This window comes from Nanorana parkeri, unplaced genomic scaffold (genome assembly GCF_000935625.1).
Source record: "Nanorana parkeri isolate BGI_ZX_2015 unplaced genomic scaffold, ASM93562v1 scaffold3, whole genome shotgun sequence".
Classification (NCBI taxonomy): domain Eukaryota; kingdom Metazoa; phylum Chordata; class Amphibia; order Anura; family Dicroglossidae; genus Nanorana; species Nanorana parkeri.
In genome coordinates this window covers 116584-134351 of record NW_017306271.1, presented here as the reverse complement: position 1 = coordinate 134351, position 17768 = coordinate 116584, and the positions used below count along the sequence as shown (strand labels likewise).

Here is a 17768-nt window from a genome sequence, read left to right as displayed (position 1 = left end):
TCACTTACTCTTGGCTGCTTTGGGTTGCTTACTCTGTCACCAACAAATAATGATAACTTACTTGACAAAGTCGGGTAGAAGTATGTTTCAAATTCATAACAAGGTTATGGTAATTCCCAAAGCATTACTCTACCTACACAATAAGCCTGATAAACACGGGAGTCAAGTCGGTTTTGCAAATTGTATTTAATACCAGCCATGGTCCCTTATAATGTCCTTCTAGCTTGTGGAGGGTAAAGGAGGGTATAGTTGATCTCTAGGGTTTGTATACACATGTGCTGCATAGTAATATACTGTATATCCAACTGTAAGACCCCATTCAGATTGAGCGATTTATTGCGCGGTAATTCCCGCGATATCGCGGCAAATTACCGCGCGATATCGCGCTCCAATGCATTTCAATGGGGCAAAGGGTCCTGCTGTCGCGGGTCGTGTGTCCCTACAGCAGGACCCATTTTGGAGCGGATTTAGCTGCGATTCAAGCTTGCTCAATGCAAGCTTGAATGCGACATCGCGCGGCAAATCTTGCGATGTCGCGCAATATGCATATCGCGCAGTGGGAACGGGGCCTAAAGCAGTGCCTGTATTATACCACTACACACAGAAGCAAGGACTGCTGCATCAATGTTGCCTGACACTCTTGTTTGTATGCGTCCTAACCTGAAGCACTGCAAATACCCTCGGATGCAGGGAAAACATTGTTATACATTCAGCTTTTTGGCTCAGTAATGCCAATAAACAGGCTTCAAACACTCCCTCAATCAAGAGGCATCAATATAACTCACTGCCCCCTATAAACTGCATTATTATTATTTTGAAATATAAGAACGTAATGCATATAAAAGATGTTAATAAACTACTCACAAATAAAACAATTCATCGTAGACTGGATGTAAAGTTTTGGCTTTAACTTGAGTGCGCTGACCTTTCACCAAAGGGAAGATGTGATTGGGACATAGCTCTATGATGACAAATGGATCACTGAGACCTACAAAACAGATAGCAAGTGTTGTAAGTAGAGAACATACATTTCTTTGGCTGATGTAGAGGGTGCGGCTATTGGCATTGTCACTGCTGGTTCACATGCCTGTAGCTTGTCAATCAGAACTGGACTACACCTAGCCCTGCCTACTGCTTTCTGGATTGGCAGCACTACCTCTGTTCCTGAAACTCTCCCACTGTGAGCTGCAGTGTCTAGGAGGGGGAGCGTGTGAGACACAAATGTAGGATTATTTGGCTCTGTAAGGGAAGGGAAGGAAACAATTTACTTTTTGAGGCTTGCATTTAACATTGTAACTGAATTTGGTACTTTAGACTGTCATACGGGGAGTCTTTAGTTGTACTTGGGTAGAATAGTCAGAGTTAAAGCAGAAACTAAACCCACCATTTTAACTGTTCCCCCTAAAAAACATCTCATATACTACTATATATGGTAGTAGCCCCACCTGTAACTACCAACAGGACCAGTGATCTCTATACAAGTGCCAGCCATTGCTTTATTTGTCCTCAAGAGAACTGACAGCCAGTGATGAGTCTTTATCTCCCCTGAGTACACAGTGTCTGCTCAGGTTCAGCCTCCCCTGGGCACAGTCCTGGATCTTCGGTTGCCTAAGGCACCTGTACAGTCAGGAGAACATCTTCTGTGGATCTTATGGAGTCAGGGCAATGCTGCTCAAGTTAGCAGCCACATGCCTTTTACGGAGTTTGGCGTGTTGTATTAGGGTTGCCACTGTCTCATGTACCCTTCTGTGTTTGGGCCAACTTCAGCCTGCAGTATGTTTTTCCTGCCAGGCTAACGTCTGGAAATGTGCGGTCGCCATTTATCAGTAGTTGCGGCCATTCTGTACATGGCTCTCCCCATGGAGGTTTTGGCAGCCGTCAGAGATCACTTAGAAGATTCACCATTGATTTGAAGAATGCATTCCAGGCTTTCAGGGAGCCTTCAAAAAAGCTACTGGACATATACCATAGAGTCAGCCTTGAAAAGCAGCATAGAGAGGGTTATGATCAGCCAAGCCTTGGATGAACTGAAGCTATTGGTGGAATTTGTAGGTATGTAATTCTAATTTATTTATGGGAAGTACTGGCACTAGGCTCAAACACTTCTATAGTTTTCACTATTGGTAATTAGGAGGTGGGGCTACCACCATATGTATGCTAGGAAGGAAGCATAGCAATTCATTTTTAGTTTTCTGTAGTTTTAGTATAGTCATATTCGGCTTATTAGCACATGCACAGCGTATGCTACATCTAAGGCTGGGCACACACCTTACAACCATCGCAAGACTTTTGTCTTGCGATGGTTGTAAGGTACTTTAAAAAACGTACGATCTGCCTATGTTGCATAGGCAGATCGTACTTGCGATGATCGCAAGCCACGCCCCCTGAGGGGCGGGCTTCTGATGACCGCAATGCCGAACGGGCAGTGTGCGCTTGCGCACACTGGCCTGTACGGCTTTTATCGTACGGACACGCCACAAATCCGCCGAACATCGTACGATGCTCGGCGGGTTTTCGAACATGTCCGTAAGTTTAAAGTCGTGCGACCTTACAGTAGTAGAGGTCGCACGGCTTCTACACACCTTACGATAATCGTACGATCGCGGGATTTCCCGCGATTATCGTAAGGTGTGTGGGGACCTTAAGGCATGCCCCTGGTGACAACTGTCACAGCTGCCAGTGTGATTAAGACAGCTCTCAACTGAATTTTCAACCTCCCAAATGACTGGTGTCATAGCTCATCACATATGCATTTCCATGGCAACTGCAGATCTAAAAAGAGGCTGAGATAGTGCTGTCTTTGGCTGCAAATGGAAAGGAGGGTTAAGCTCCACTTTAAGTTTGGCTTATCGGCAGAGATCACATGACCAAGTTCCCTGGACTATAACGGTAAGTGTAGACAGCAGTTTAAGAAGACTTCCAAAGACTGCTTACATTGGTTTCAGCACCTGGGCGTTTTGTAGCGCGTTCCTACGTTCTGCAAAACGCTCAAACACCGAATCGCGGTAAAAAACGCGCGTCAGGAAACGTGCGACAAACGCACGTATTGGATACGCCTAGGTGTGAACCCAGCCCAAGACAGCTGCACTCAGCACCACCACACACTCCCCACTGCTTACCTAGTGCAACCCTCTAAGCAAGGCCCTTCAGCATGCACCAGCATAGTGCAAACATCTGAAAAATAGGTGTTTCTATTAACAAAACGGGGCAAACACATGTGCACACTGCTGGGCTGTTGCTTGCAGTGTGGAATGAGTCCTAAAAGTTGTGGGTGGGGGAATAAATCCAAAACACAGAGCTCCAGCCCTCCCCAGAAGATAACGGTACACTTTAAGGTACTTAATACTCACCGTTTGCATCAAGTGCGATAAGATCTGCAGCATGAAGCACTTCCACATAGAGCTTCTGCTCTGAGGTCTCATAATAGCACTTCACACTAATCCTTCCATATTTACTGTGCTCAGCTGACCTCTGCAATAACAAAACATTTCCCCATATGACGGTTAGTAATGGAGATAAAGCTACCAATAGCTGAGGTCAGTCTGTTGCACGACACAAGTAATTACATAGATTTGATAAGCTGACAGTGTGCCGAGCAAAACGGTCTGTAATAGATATTCCGGGGATATGAGGCCAAATATCGACTTGACAGCTCTGAATGTTCATACAGCCTGGGCTGTAATTTTCAGACTGTGGTGTGATTGTTGTATTGCTGAAAAGGAAATCTTTCAAGGTTTCTCATACTGATAATTAGATGCTCTTGTGTGGGATCTCCGGGACTAATGACCACTTAAGCTCTCACACCTGCACATCGCCTATGGACCACAGCAACTTTCACACGTCTGCTAAAGGACTAATACTTCATAAATAACTTACTCATTACCTTAAGATTACAAAGTTATACTGTGTTTTACAGCTTCCTTTTGCTGATATTGTCTTGTAAAAATGATTTTATCTTTTATTTAATTTGTAGACAAATATTAAAAATCATAAAAAAAACACTTTGATCCGTTAAAAAAAGCGTTACTGTAGATTAAAAGTATACATTTTATTCCCTTGTGTCCCATTTAATACAACACAAATTATGATTCCGGTGCAAAGCATTGCAAAATTATTTACAAGCAAAAAAAAGGGTGTTTTTTCCAAATTTGCCCTTTTAATGTTGTGGCACTAAAAAAAACCCTGAATAAACAAATAAAAACCCAGAAAAGTTTTGAATCAATGGTTAAAAAAACAAAATAAAAACATATTAGAGGGAAAATAATATTTAAAGGGAGGGTGGGAAGAACAAGTTAATTAGGGATCATTATGGTAAGCTAAGGGTTAATAAAGGGTTAAATAGGAACTAATTTTTAAATATTTTTTCACTTTTAAAGTTGCTTTAACTGACATCATATATGTTTAGTATGTGGCTTCAGTCAAGGTATGCTTTCTATAGTAACCAGCAGTCATCCGCACCTAGTATACTCACTATTAGAGGTAACTTATTTAACGTGCTGTTTGCAGCAGCCTATGGATCCCTGAGTCATCACGTTCTATACACAGTGTATAGGACATGAGGATGCCAAGGGACATACCATCGAGGAGGCAGGCAGGAGGGAGCGCTGTGACAGCCAGCCAGCTCCAAAGATCGGGTGAGTATAACTTTTTTTTAACCTAGACCAAAATGAGCAGTTAACCCTTGAAGTGCTGGGGGTAGCCCCACTGCAAGGGTTAACAAAATGTCTGCCCAGAGTTCTGCTTTAACATTATGTATTTGTGTTTCTCATTTCACTAGAATGCGTATTGTTGTCGTTATATTTCTACAGACACATGTATATATCAAGTCTATGTCAGCACAATTACCTGCTCCTTCATATTGTCCATGTAATATTTCTCAATCAGTTCACTTGTTGAACATTTATTTAAACGCAATTCTTCTTCCAAAAACTGGGGGGAAAAAGTACAATGATATATTGTCACAGGATGAAACATCTGCAGATAAAATGTTTATAGAATGACTGAGGGCTGGAGGGGGCGTGGCGGGCCATTGAAGTGAATGGCACCGTAGCCACGCCCTCTGGCCGCAATTTGATCACCCGGCACATTGTGCCTGCAGTGCGGTGCGATCAAAATACTGCTTGCAGCATTTTGATTGCACCGGACCGCAGGCACAAGGTGCCTTGCGATTCTGTGTGGGGGCGTGGCTACGGTGCCATTCACTTCAATGGCCCACCACGCCCCCTCGGGCCCGGCAAAAAAGTTCCGGCCAGAATCGGACCGGAACGCACTGCATATGGTGTGAACTAACACTTAGAAATAAAACCAGAACCCCTTGAAGGGAGCAGACAAATTCTGGAGCAGCTGTACATGGCAACCAATCAGCTTCTCTCTTTTATTTTCAAATATTAACTGAACTTCTGTCTGCTCCTGTTTTGATAAATCCCCCCCTTGTGTTTGGTGGATTACATTACATTGTTAGCATAGGTTGGCAGAGCGAGGTGATATACACTGAACGGATGGTGGGGTGGATGAGTCTGGCAGCAACATTCACCAACAAGGAGGGAGCTGCAGCAGTCGAGATAACAAGGGAGTGATTCAGTAGCTTGGTGGAGTCATTGGTTAAGAAAGGGGCATATTTTGGTAATGTTATGGAGGTGAAGGGAGGGACTGATAACTGTGCTAAGGATCTTCATGTAATAGTCAGGGGAAGAACAAAATTGAGCTTTCCTAATGAGTTCAGTTTTGGAATGATTGAGTTTTAGAAAGTGGTGCGACTTCCATCCTTGTATGTCAGCTAGTAAATTGGTGATTGAATAGGTGAGCTGAGGAGAAGAATGATAGATTTGAATGCCATCAGCATACCCTTGCAGCCTTACTGCAAGGATTAAGAATAAATCTTTCTGGAGTTATTCTTTAATAAAGCAAGCTCTTATTCTCCAAATGAGGCAATGAGACAAGAATACACTATATTACCAAAAGTATTGGGACACCTCTCCAAATCATTGGATTCCGGTGTGCCGGGAAATTTCCCTGCTACTAAATATTCCACGGTCAACTGTTAGCGGTATTATAACAAAGTGGAAGCAACTGGGAACAACAGCAACTCAGCCATGAAGTGGTAGGCCATGTAAAATGACAGAGCGGGGTCAGCGCATGCTGAAGTGCGCAGAAGTCGCCAACTGTCTGCAGAGTCAATAGCTACAGACCTTCAAACTTCGTGTGGCCTTCAGATTGGCACAACAACAGTGCGTAGAGAGCTTCATGGAATGGGTTTCCATGGCCGAGCAGCTGCATCCAAGCCTTACATCACCAAGTGCAATGTAAAGCGTCGGATGCAGTGGTGTAAAGCACGCCGCCACTGGACTCTAGGGTGATGAATCACGCTTCTCTGTCTGGCAATCCGATTGACATGTCTGGGTTTGGTGGTTGCCTGGAGATCGGTACTTGCCTGTCTGCATTGTGCCAAGTGTAAAGTTTGGTGGAGGGGGATTATAGTGTGGGGTTGTTTTTCAGAGGTTGGGCTTGGCCCCTTAGTTCCAGTGAAGGGAACTCTTAAGGCATCAGCATACCAAGACATTTTGGACAATTTCATGCTCCCAACTTTGTAGGAACACTCTGGGAATGGCCCCTTCCTGTTCCAACATGACTGAGCACCAGTATACAAAGCAAGGTCCATAAAGACATGGATGAGCGAGTTTGGGGTGGAGGAACTTGACTGGCCTGCACAGAGTCCTGACCTCAACCTGATAGAACACCTTTGGGATGAATTAGAGTGGAGACTGCAAAGCCAGGCCTTCTCTTCCAACATCAGTACCTGACTTCACAAATGGTCCAACATTCCCATAGACACACTCCTAAACCTTGTGGACACCTTCCCAGAAGAGTTGAAGCTGTTATAGCGGCAAAGGGTGGGCCAACTCAATATTGAACCCTACGGACTAAGACTGGGATGCAATTAAAGTTCATGTGCGTGTAAAGGCAAGTGTCCCAATACTTTTGGTAATATAGCTTATGATTGTTATAGCCACAGGAGACACAAATACAATAGGGGGAATTTATCAAAACTGGAGCAGACAAAATCTGGAGCAGTTGCCCAGGGCAACCAATCAGCTTCCCTCTTTAGTCTGTTCAGTTAAGATTTGAAAATTAAAGAAAGAAGCTGAGGCACAGCTGCTCCAGATTTTGTCTGCTCCAGTTTTGATAAATTCCCTTCAATGTTTTTCCTTTTCTTGATATTTTTCTTGTATAGCATAAATGCAATATGTTATTTTCTCTTCAAAAGGAAACTTATAAATAACCAGGATTTAAAAAACAATCCAATAGAATCACAGCTTTAGTAATGTCGCTCTGATTTGGAAATAAAGATTCATGTGTGCTCCACAGAAAAGATTTCAGTAAAGCAGTTTTTTCCAATCTCTGAATACCAAGCTATGAAGATAATAATTAGAGTCAATCACCCGGTAATCTCCATTCCGCAAGGTGTCCAGTGGTAACCCTTGTCCTTCTGCATGGAAAAAGTCAACAAGAGCCTGTCAGAGAGAGAACACTTATTAGTAGGATGGACTGTATAGCGCTGTCAGTTTGTCATACATTCTCACCCACGTACACACACTCCTTTACTGCGTCATGGGTCAGAGCAGTACCACAGCAAGGTAAAGGGAACCACAATTAGCTGCTTACAAGAAACTACACTGAAGGGAAACTGTTTACTTTTGTACAGATTGTTGTTTCTCCTTTTTTGGATTAACAGTTTGGACACAAGTATGAATTATTTGGGACGGAACATGGACTGTTGATGTTGTTGGTCTCCTCCTTATGCCGAGTATTCAATTTCCCTGATGGCTGTTACCCCCGCCCATGGCCAGGGCGGGACGAGTCCATTTGGAGAGACTTTCTGTGCCTTTGGGCTACGCTTACCACCTCCCTTCCCATTACACTATTTGGAACAGACACCAGTCACTAGTGGTGTAGCACAAAGTCCTGCACAAGGGCCTGTCCTATATAATCTGTGTGTAAGTGATGTAACTAAAGTTTACATTAAAGAAACCAACCCCGATCAAACTCTCTGCTCTCTCTCTGTGATTTCATTTGACTAAAGGTAGATATAGCCAGGCATCCAGCATTTTCAGAAGGAGACCATCATGGAAGTCCTCATACTTCTCTTTTGACAGATTTACTTTAAGCCCTTATGACCTGTTCTACAATAGTGCCTATTGATATCACCTATGTGATGATCTTACCATGCTGTACTCATCCAACTTACTGCAATGGCAACCCATGTGCAAGATACTTAATAATAGACTCCAGGATTTGATTCCTTCAGGAATCAAACTCCAGGCAGATATAGGACACCAAATCCAGTACACAGGAAAAGTAAGCAGTAATCTATTCCGAAATTAGGAAAACTGGAAATAGCATTAGGGCATAAGGTTGTTTGCAGTCAAAACAATGAAAGTTATTATTTCAGCAGCTGTTGTGGGATCCAATAAAGTAGCAACAACCTATATGTTTGGTAGTTATAAAAACTAGGGGCTTTGAAGTAGCAAGAGATACTGTAGTACTGAGATCACTTGCCAGAGTTATGTACAGAGAAGTGTCATTTCCTCAGAGCCTGGTAACAAGCATGAGGCAAACCAAAGTGTACATAAATAACAGGTTTTTTTGTGACTGCTTTAAGAGGCCTACGGGATTGGATTTGATTTCTCTTGCTTATGCTTAGCCCAAAGCAGCTGGGAAGACTTCAAATTCTGGACTGAAATGTCACCAAGTCTTGGCTGCGACATTGGAAAAGACTTAGTACATACAATTTCCTAGCTGAATCAGGAGCCTCCACATGGGGAGTGATGTGATGACCCTTGTACACAATGCATATAAGATTCTACCACTCTTAGGGGTCTATTCACTTATTTGATATGTTTAATAAGCAATGCTGGAAAATCTCTGGAGCTGAATGATTACCATCAGGTGTCCCTTATGCCAACTATTTATCTTCAGAGCTGTACATATTAGTCATATAACCGGCCACACTAGAAGTTTTCAAATGCCATATATAAATAAGGAGTTCTATGTATTGGTTAAGCAGATGCCATTATTAAATAGATTTACCAGAGGAGCAGTCATGACAGCTCAGATATCTGAGAATTCTTCCAGCCAAGTTAATTAGGATTTATTATCTGCCTGGAATATGCCAGGAGACACGTCAGTGAGGAAGCAGCATTTCAGAGTATGTTGACCAGCTGGGTTGCAGAAGCACAGCACTATTATTACATTGCTCAATCATGTTTCTACAGCTTCACAGTAGGTGAGAGGCCATTATAGACAATAGCTGTGAGAGGCTAGCTTCCTGGCTGGAAGTAATGCATTGGATAAACCTCTTATAATGAAAGGTATAATTAGGTGTATACAAGATATAGTTTAGTTATCCATCCAGTTCTTTCCCCACCACAGCTACAGTGATGGTGCTCTTATAAGGAAGGTTCTTTCATTGCTATGTGTTCCCGTTAGAGAGAGTTTTCTCTCATTTCTGTACCAGAAAGCACTCAGGCCTCCTAATGTAAGTATTGTATTCAGATTTAACATGAATTGCATCATACTATAATATGCATTGACATTATTTCTCAAGATTTGATCAGCAGTGAGAAGGTGCTAACTCAAATATTTAATACTGTTCTGATAATATTTAGAGGTACAGTACAGTAGTTATTAGTGCCAGAATGGATAGGAACATCTGATTGGCTGTTACCAACAATAACTGGTCTTTCTTCAGACACCTATAATCCAAGCCCAATATTTGTTACTGTTTAATATTCAGTAATATGTTTTACTGAATGGTTTACCTCAAGTGTGTAATAAAATCGTCCGTAGAACTCCACTGAAACGCCTCTATTTGACTCTACAGCATCAATTATGAATTTCAGCAGAAGCCACCAGAGGGCTTCAAGCACCCTGTAAAGAAGAGGACAACCAGGAATATTAGGATACATAAAACCATTGCTGCTGTAAAGTGTTTTATAGTGTATTCTGACATCAGAATGTGCTAATGCAATACATGTAACCTGAGTTACATAAAACCATGGCCAATGCTATGGCAAACTTCCCTTCTTGGCCAGAACCACACCTACTTTCCGGCAATTCTAGTGCATGTTGTGGCAACATACTCTGATTTCGGCACAGTTAGACCATACAGTATGCTGGTGCTGGGACTGTAAAGCTTAAGGAACTCTTATGTTCCTGATACTATCAACCACCTTCAAACACTGTGAAGTAACAGCTATCACATATTTTGTGGCCCACCCTGCCTCTCTCTTTTAAAGGCCACAATTTGGGAAAGTCCAACAAATGTCATAAAAACTGGGAGTTGGCTTTCAAAGATGAGTAAAACGGCATTTGTAGACTAAATGGGTTCCTAAGGCTACCCTTAAGCTGGCCATTTACCTTACAATTATCTGCAGATTTTCTGTGGTCAGATCGAAAAGGTGCAACAGATTCCTCCATCTACACTTAACTGTGTGGCTGGAGTAATCTCTACCTGGGCCAATCTGTTGCACTTTTTCCATCTGACCACAGAAAATCTGCAGATAATTGTAAGGTGTATGGGCACCTTTAGACATCAGAGGGTATACATTACTAAGCCCAAAAACTCAAATGTAATATATTGCAGCTTACCAGTCCTTAGAAGTTTTCCTTTTCAGGCTTTTGTCCTTAATTTTCACTTGGTAATCCTGATTCCTGTCCTTGGCTGACTACGCTCGTTCAATTATATCTACGGAGGGAGCCGTGACTGTCACCCAGACTGGGCTTCAAACAGGTCTTCCTTATTTCATCTCCATTAAATAGGGGTGGGGATTACTAGTTTACTAATGGAAAATAACATTGTTTGTGCTTTCAGTTCAGCTCACAGGAAGTGACAAGGACACTGCATTCCTGGCAAGATCAGCATGTTTTCTGTACTTGCTGCAAATGTCCTTAGTCTGAAAAGTGAAACCGAATGCAGCCACCACATGTGAGGACTAGTAAGCTGCAATTTATGGATCTTTGTTCTTAGGTTTAGATATCCAGAGGAAAAATGTTCTGCAAACCTGTAAGTTCAAGTCTTCATGAGGATAGCTAATCATGTAATCAGACATTTCCATCTCAAAACCAAAGCACAACCGAATACTAGAATGCCATTTTTAGTGACTGCCCTTCAAGGGTCTCTATTTATCAGACATAACTAAGAGTGAATCATAGACTATAAAAACCTTCCATGTACAAGGACATTCCAAGTACATTACTTTGTTTGAGAAGGTTTGCTGATGTAGACTAAAACATGTAGCGAGCAGCTGTGTAAAGAGTATTGAGAAGATGTGTGTGTATATACACCGATTAGCCACAACATTATGACCACTGAGAAACTAAGCGAATAACATTGATTTTCTCATTACAATGGCACCTGGAAGTGGATGGAATGCATTAGGCAGCAAGTGAACATTTTGTCCCTGATGTTGATAGCTAGAGTAAGAGCAACTCCAAAACGGCAACTCTTGTGGAATGGTCCCAGTCTGCAGTGGTCTGGACCAACCAAATGTGGCTCAAGGAAGGAAAAACGGTAAACCGGTGACAGAATCATGGGTGGACAAGGCATGTGGGCAGCGAAGGCTGGCCCGTGTAGTCCAATCCAATAGAAGAGCTACTGTAGCTCAAATTGCTGAAAAAGTTAATGCTGGTTCTCATAGAAAGGTGTCTAAACACACAGTGCATCACAGTTTGTTGCATATGGGGCCTCAAAGCCGTCAGTGTGCCAATGCTGATTCTGTACACCGCCGAAGCGCCTACAATGGGCATGTGAGCATCAGAACAAGACGACAATGCAATGGAAGAAGGTGGCCTAGTCTGATGAATCACACTTTCTTTTACATTATGTGGATGCCTGGGGAAGAAATGACCCCAGGTTGCACGATGAGAAGAGCACAATGCTTTGGGCAATGTTCTGCTGGGAAACCTTGGGTCCTGCCATTCATGTGGATGTTACCTTGGCACATACCACCTACCTAAACATTGATCCTGACCAAGTACACCCCTTCATGGAAACGGTATTCCCTGAAGGCAGTGGCCCCTTTCAGCAGCATAATGCGCCCTGCCACACTGCAAAAGTGGTTCATGAATGGTTTGAGGAACACAACAACGGGTTTGAGGAGTTGACTTGGCCTCCAAATTCTCCAGACCTCAATCCAATCGAATATCTGTGGGATGTGTTGGAAAAACAAGTCCGATCAATGGCCCCATCTCACAACTTCCCAAAAGTTAGAAGATCTGCTACTGACGGATTGGATACCACAGCATGCCTTCAGAGGTGGAGTCAATGCCTTGATGAAGGGTCAGGACTGTTCTGGAGGCAAAAGGGGGACTTACTCAACATTAGACGGGTGGACAAAATGTTATGGCTGATCGGTGTGTGTGTATGTATGTATATATAGATGTATATATAGATATATATATATCTATATATATATCTATATATATATAAAATTATGAATATACTTGAGACACAATGCTATCATTTGAGATCAGCTGACCATGTCAACGTGATGCAAACTAGGCTCCATTGCTTTTGGTGGAGGGTGAACACAGAAAATGTTTTTTGTTTTTTTTATAATTGAATTTATTATTCTGCTTGTTTTGTGCTATTTGCTATGCCAGTAAAATATTAGAGAAGAGGTTCCATAGAAGAAAAGTATCTTCTTAGACATAAAAGTCTTATAGGGAGTACTGGCTTCTACTTGATAAGATGGCATAAGCTCAGATCTTTTATTTCCTCATCTGCATTAAAAAATGGCTCCTGGGACTCTTAGTGCTTCTATTTTCTTTCCTCCAGTTGGTATTTATTACAGGTATTTATATAGTGCCGACAATTTACACAGAGCTTTACATAGAGACACATTCACATCAGTCCCTGCCCTCATGGAGTTGTTACTAATTATGTAGAAACATGAAAGGTTCCTGGTAAGACCAAGTCATTGCTCCTGATGTCTTAAGGGTCTCTCTACAACACTCAGATTGCTGGTACAAGAAAACTATGTTCATACATGATTATGTGAGACACACGCATAATGGAAGTTCTAGTGGGCTGCTGGATGTGACGGGAAAATCTAGGTGACTGCAGAAGATGAGGAGGGCCTGTGGGGTTGAAGTCTGTATGTGGAGGGAGTTATACAGGAGTTATAGACAAGAGGTGTTAAATGTCAGGGGAGGTGCAAAGGATTTACGGGGTTAGGAATGGATGTGGGTGGATCACATATGTGTGAATGGATTTGATGGGACGTAGACTCATTGAATGTGTGGGAAGTAATAGAGGATAATGTGGGTGGTGGATCTTTGGGGGACGTGTGGAGGAGTTATGGGATTGCTATGAGTTGTTGGATGTGAGGGAAGGTGTGAAGAGATTATATAGGTATTGGAGTGTTGGTTATAGAGGAAGATGTGCAGGTTATGAGGGTTTGTGGATAAGGCCAACCCAGTGGCTTCAAGCTTTACAGGACTCAGTATAACATATTCTTGTCTTACCTGTACAGGTTTTCTTTCACCAAAGTTTCACTCAAAATAATTAATTTGTCATCGAGATATTTCATGAGAGGAGACACAGCCTAAAACAGATTATACACCATATGTTAGTGATTAAAATGACAGATAAATTACAGATGTTTGAATGGCTGAGCTGTAAAGTCCAAATTAATTATGATTATCGTTATAATTATCCGTGTATTTGTGAGTTCTCAGTAAACACCAGAGCAATCACACTGACAGCACGCTAAAAATACACCACAATACTCAACAAAGCAAAGCCTGGCATTGGAAGGGTGACAGTTTATTGCTTATGCTCCGCTGTGCGCTGCTGTTTCCAGACCATCAGACTCCCTTAATAACCTGATATAATAACTGGGCATGATTTATAAAAAGTGGAGAAAACAGAATTGTTTGTCTAGACTGTTCATCTGGTTTCAAATTCCAGCTGTCACTTTTCTACTTCAGCTTAGAAAAGAAAAAGAGAGAAAGAAAAGCACCAGAATAGTGTACTTAAGCTGTTTGGCAAATTGGCAGGTTTGTATAAAGAAAGGTGAAAAGGTGAAATCAGTAGGGAGCTCTGGGTCAGGTTTTTATGATCTTGGAAAGCAAGGTGCCAGCTATGCTTATGTGGAGGTTCTGTACATTAAGACAAGATAGCTGGAGACCAATTTGCCTTTACTTTTTCTTAACCAATAGACAAAATGAAACAACAACTAAAGCTTTGTTTTTGGTTTTGGATGCAGTGGGAAAGTATAATCTTCCCAATACTTAGAGCTTTCAGTCACTGTTCTCCACAGGGATTCCCACCTCCCCTCTCCTCCAGTGCTCATTGGAGGGGCAGTGTCAAAAAGCCAGAACTAGGGTCCCGGTAGGGGCCTTTGCACATATGCTTGGCTTTGCTCAGTCGTGCCCAGCCGTGCGTCTCTGCGCAAACACATCAGCGTTTGAATGTGCGCTCCACCACATGTGCGCAGACATGCACTGCCAGATAATAAGAATTCTGGCTGTTTGGGCTGTGACAGCCCAGCCTCTAGTGCTGAGTGACCATCAGCTTTCTTGTATGTCTAAGATCATGTGTCCTGATTCTGATCATGTTACCAACCCGGCTTGTCTTGACCTGGTACATGCACTCTGTGTTCCTGTGACCTCGGCTTTCCCCTCGACCACCGCTCCTATCTGATGCCTTATACTACATTGTCTGCATTTAATCCATTCCAACCTGCTCCTGACCACGCTCCTGTCAATTGCCTGGTACTACTCTGCCGGCAAGTTAATGACTCGGATTGTATCTGACCACGTCGCATGTAGAATCCTGCTCGCCGGTGTCCATCTCCTGTGCCTGTTTACTACCTGGGGTTTGTCAGCTTCACAGAGACTCATCTCCTCAGCAGAGACGACATCTTCCGGAACTCATGCTACTCTGTGTCTCTGCAACCTGTTCAGCTATTCAGGGGTTCTGGGACTGAAGCAGCAAGGGAGGCCACCCTTGTGACAGACAGGGATAGGCACAGGGAGGGCACAGCTGGCTCTAGAAAGGCAGAGCCAGCTGTCAATCAGGCAGTCATGAGGATCCCAACGATATATGGTGGCATTCTTCCTTGCAGCAGCACGACTCTGTGCTGTCAGCATATAGGGGGCAGTAGCCCACTAGATACTGACTTTAGGTCACAGAAGTAGTAAATCTACTTCTGTGACCCAAAAGAGGAGTAAAGCCAAAGAAAAGGTTTGGTTTTACTTCTCTTTTCAGCTCTATGAGCACTAGAGCAGTAACTTGACTTGAAATATATATCTACATCCTTTAAAGGAAAACTGCGAGATTGTAATATTAACACATCTATCTGTCTTTGTAAATACCAACAAGTATCATATCCTGTGATCCCAAATTCTGTTACGTCTGCTGGAAGTGTTCAGCTGATTTGTACACATACCTCATCATTCTGGATCGAGTCAGGAGACAAACTGATGTGTTGTATGTATTTCTTGATATCACCGATCATCTGTAGAGATAACACAGACGTTTTGTATACAAAATGTAGATATTATACACATAGAAAACAGTTTATGTCATTGAGTGTAAAAAAATTATAAATTCAACACAGTCATAACTGCAGGTATTGCATTTCAAGTGTCCTGAATTTTAGCATCCAAAATGGGGACCGAATGGCCCTTGTTCTGTCCAAATATTAACACATTTGTGGCAATGTTATACTGCATGAGATTGCAGCTCATATTTTTTAATTCTTCAGATCAAAAACATATTTTAGTTTTGGTAATGTACGGAAGGGACAAATCTTCTGTCAGGTATTACTGACCCTGATGAAGGGGAAGTATTGAGACCCCCCCCCCAACATGTTGCCTTTTTCTTGTGATCTCCTGTCATGGGCAATAAAGATGTACTGGACTCACATTTAATTTATGGTGCTCTCATTCTTTTCAGATTTTTAGGTTTTATTACTGACTGTGTGTGGGATTTACTTCTTGTCCTAGACTCAATGTAGATAATGAACAATGTCTCCCAAATGGTGGGCCCAGACGGCATTTAAAGCTTTAAAAGGTTCTACAACACCCCATGCCACTGAAAACAAAATGCATTTATGGTTGTTTGTGTCCCTGTTGCAGAAATGTTCTGTTTCAGCAGCCACACATGAATGAAAGTGAAATAGTCCCAGTAGGTAAACAAACAGCAATAAATGCATGACAAATATCCCTACACTATTAAAGGGGAACTAAGGGGTTAAGGCTTTTCCCCATAGTTCTCCTTAGGGTAACGGGAGGACACAAACTAGCGTCCTCCCGTTACCCTAGGCTCAGTATATTGCGAGCTGTAGCTTGCGGTATACTGAGATGCCGCAGCTGAAGCGGATCCCGACAATTATGTCTGGATCCGCCCAGCTGCATGACTGACAGCTGGCTCTGCCTACCTAGAGGCAGAGCCAACTGTCCCCGCCCCCTCCCCGTCTGTTCCGCCAGTCAGCGCTGGAGGATCGGAGTGGGGAGGGGGGAATCCAGAGCCGTGACAGGTTTGAGAAGTGAGCGATTACCGGTATGTGTTCGCTCACTTCCCGATCTACTGAGCCGACCTGTGACAGTTTCATTGTCACAGGTCGGCTAGAACTATGAGGATGAGTGAAAAGCACTCACCTCATACTTCTCCTTTAAACACAGGTAATTTGAAGCATCACAGATAAGGTTAGCCTGGAAACATGTGAACAGGGGCCCAGAGCCCCAGTTGATAAAACATGAAATATTTATATGCAATATTTTATATTTACCTGCAAAAAAATATATCTTTTACATTTGTTTGTCCTGATCATAATTAACAAAGAACATACATACATACATACATACATACTAGTACACATTCCCATTAATGAAAACAAACACTGAAAAAAACTGCAGAAACAGAAACATACAAACTCTATACAGACAGTGCTGCTGAAAAGTATTAAATCTAAGACCCCAACCACAATACCTTCTCTGTTAGGTGTGAGATCATGTTCTTTGCTTCTCTCTGCATGTCTGTGTCAATGTTTTGCAGCTGCGTGCTCATTGCTTTCTGCACTTGCTGCTTCACTTCCGACCCACACGGTTGTTCCACTGCCGGCTCCAGAGATTTGCAGTCCAGGTCTCTCATGACGTTGCTCATGAATTTGCGTACATGCTCAATGTTGTTCAGGATAATGCACAGCTGAATTAATAAAGTTAGGTATGTATTGAAAAAGGTCCGATAAGATTTTACGCTGAATGCTGTCGCTTAAAAACCAAGAAAAGATGGAGTTGAAGAGCATAGAAAATATACTTCTTTCCTTTGCTCCTCAGCTCCATCTAGTAGCCAAAATGTAGTATTACATCATAATACATTCGACCTGAATGGAAAATATATGAAGTTTGTTTTTGCCATTATTAACACAAAGCAAACATTCACAGAGGCCTGCAAATTGTTTATAAATAGACCCCATACATTTTATGGATGCCAGGTGCTGGACATGTAAATTCGTTGTATTTATTGCTTTTTTTTAGCTCCTCATGTAAAAATACTGCTTTTTAATTTAAAATATAAATCAAATTATTGTTGCTTGCTATACTGCTTTATATTATATATTACATTATTAGGTTTAAATACAGTGAGATATATATACAGTGAGTAAAATAATGATTTGATCCCCTGCAGATTTTGTAAGTTTGCCCATTTGCAAATAAATGAAAGGTCTATAATTTTTATCATAGGTGTATTTTAAATGATA

The 17768-nt window shown here is 42.2% G+C and overlaps 1 protein-coding gene across 1 annotated transcript in view; it reads right to left on the bottom strand.

The window, feature by feature from the left end:
• BAIAP3 (BAI1 associated protein 3) overlaps positions 1 to 17768 on the bottom strand; it is a 122139-nt gene that overhangs the window by 4659 nt on the left and 99712 nt on the right. Inside the window, exons 24-31 of the mRNA XM_018564264.1 lie at positions 16997 to 17212; positions 15453 to 15521; positions 13525 to 13604; positions 9819 to 9927; positions 7440 to 7511; positions 4846 to 4929; positions 3351 to 3471; positions 865 to 988 (exon numbers count right to left, since the gene is read on the bottom strand). Coding sequence (XP_018419766.1) covers positions 865 to 988; positions 3351 to 3471; positions 4846 to 4929; positions 7440 to 7511; positions 9819 to 9927; positions 13525 to 13604; positions 15453 to 15521; positions 16997 to 17212 — 875 coding nt within the window. The remainder of the gene's footprint in view (positions 1 to 864; positions 989 to 3350; positions 3472 to 4845; positions 4930 to 7439; positions 7512 to 9818; positions 9928 to 13524; positions 13605 to 15452; positions 15522 to 16996; positions 17213 to 17768) is intronic.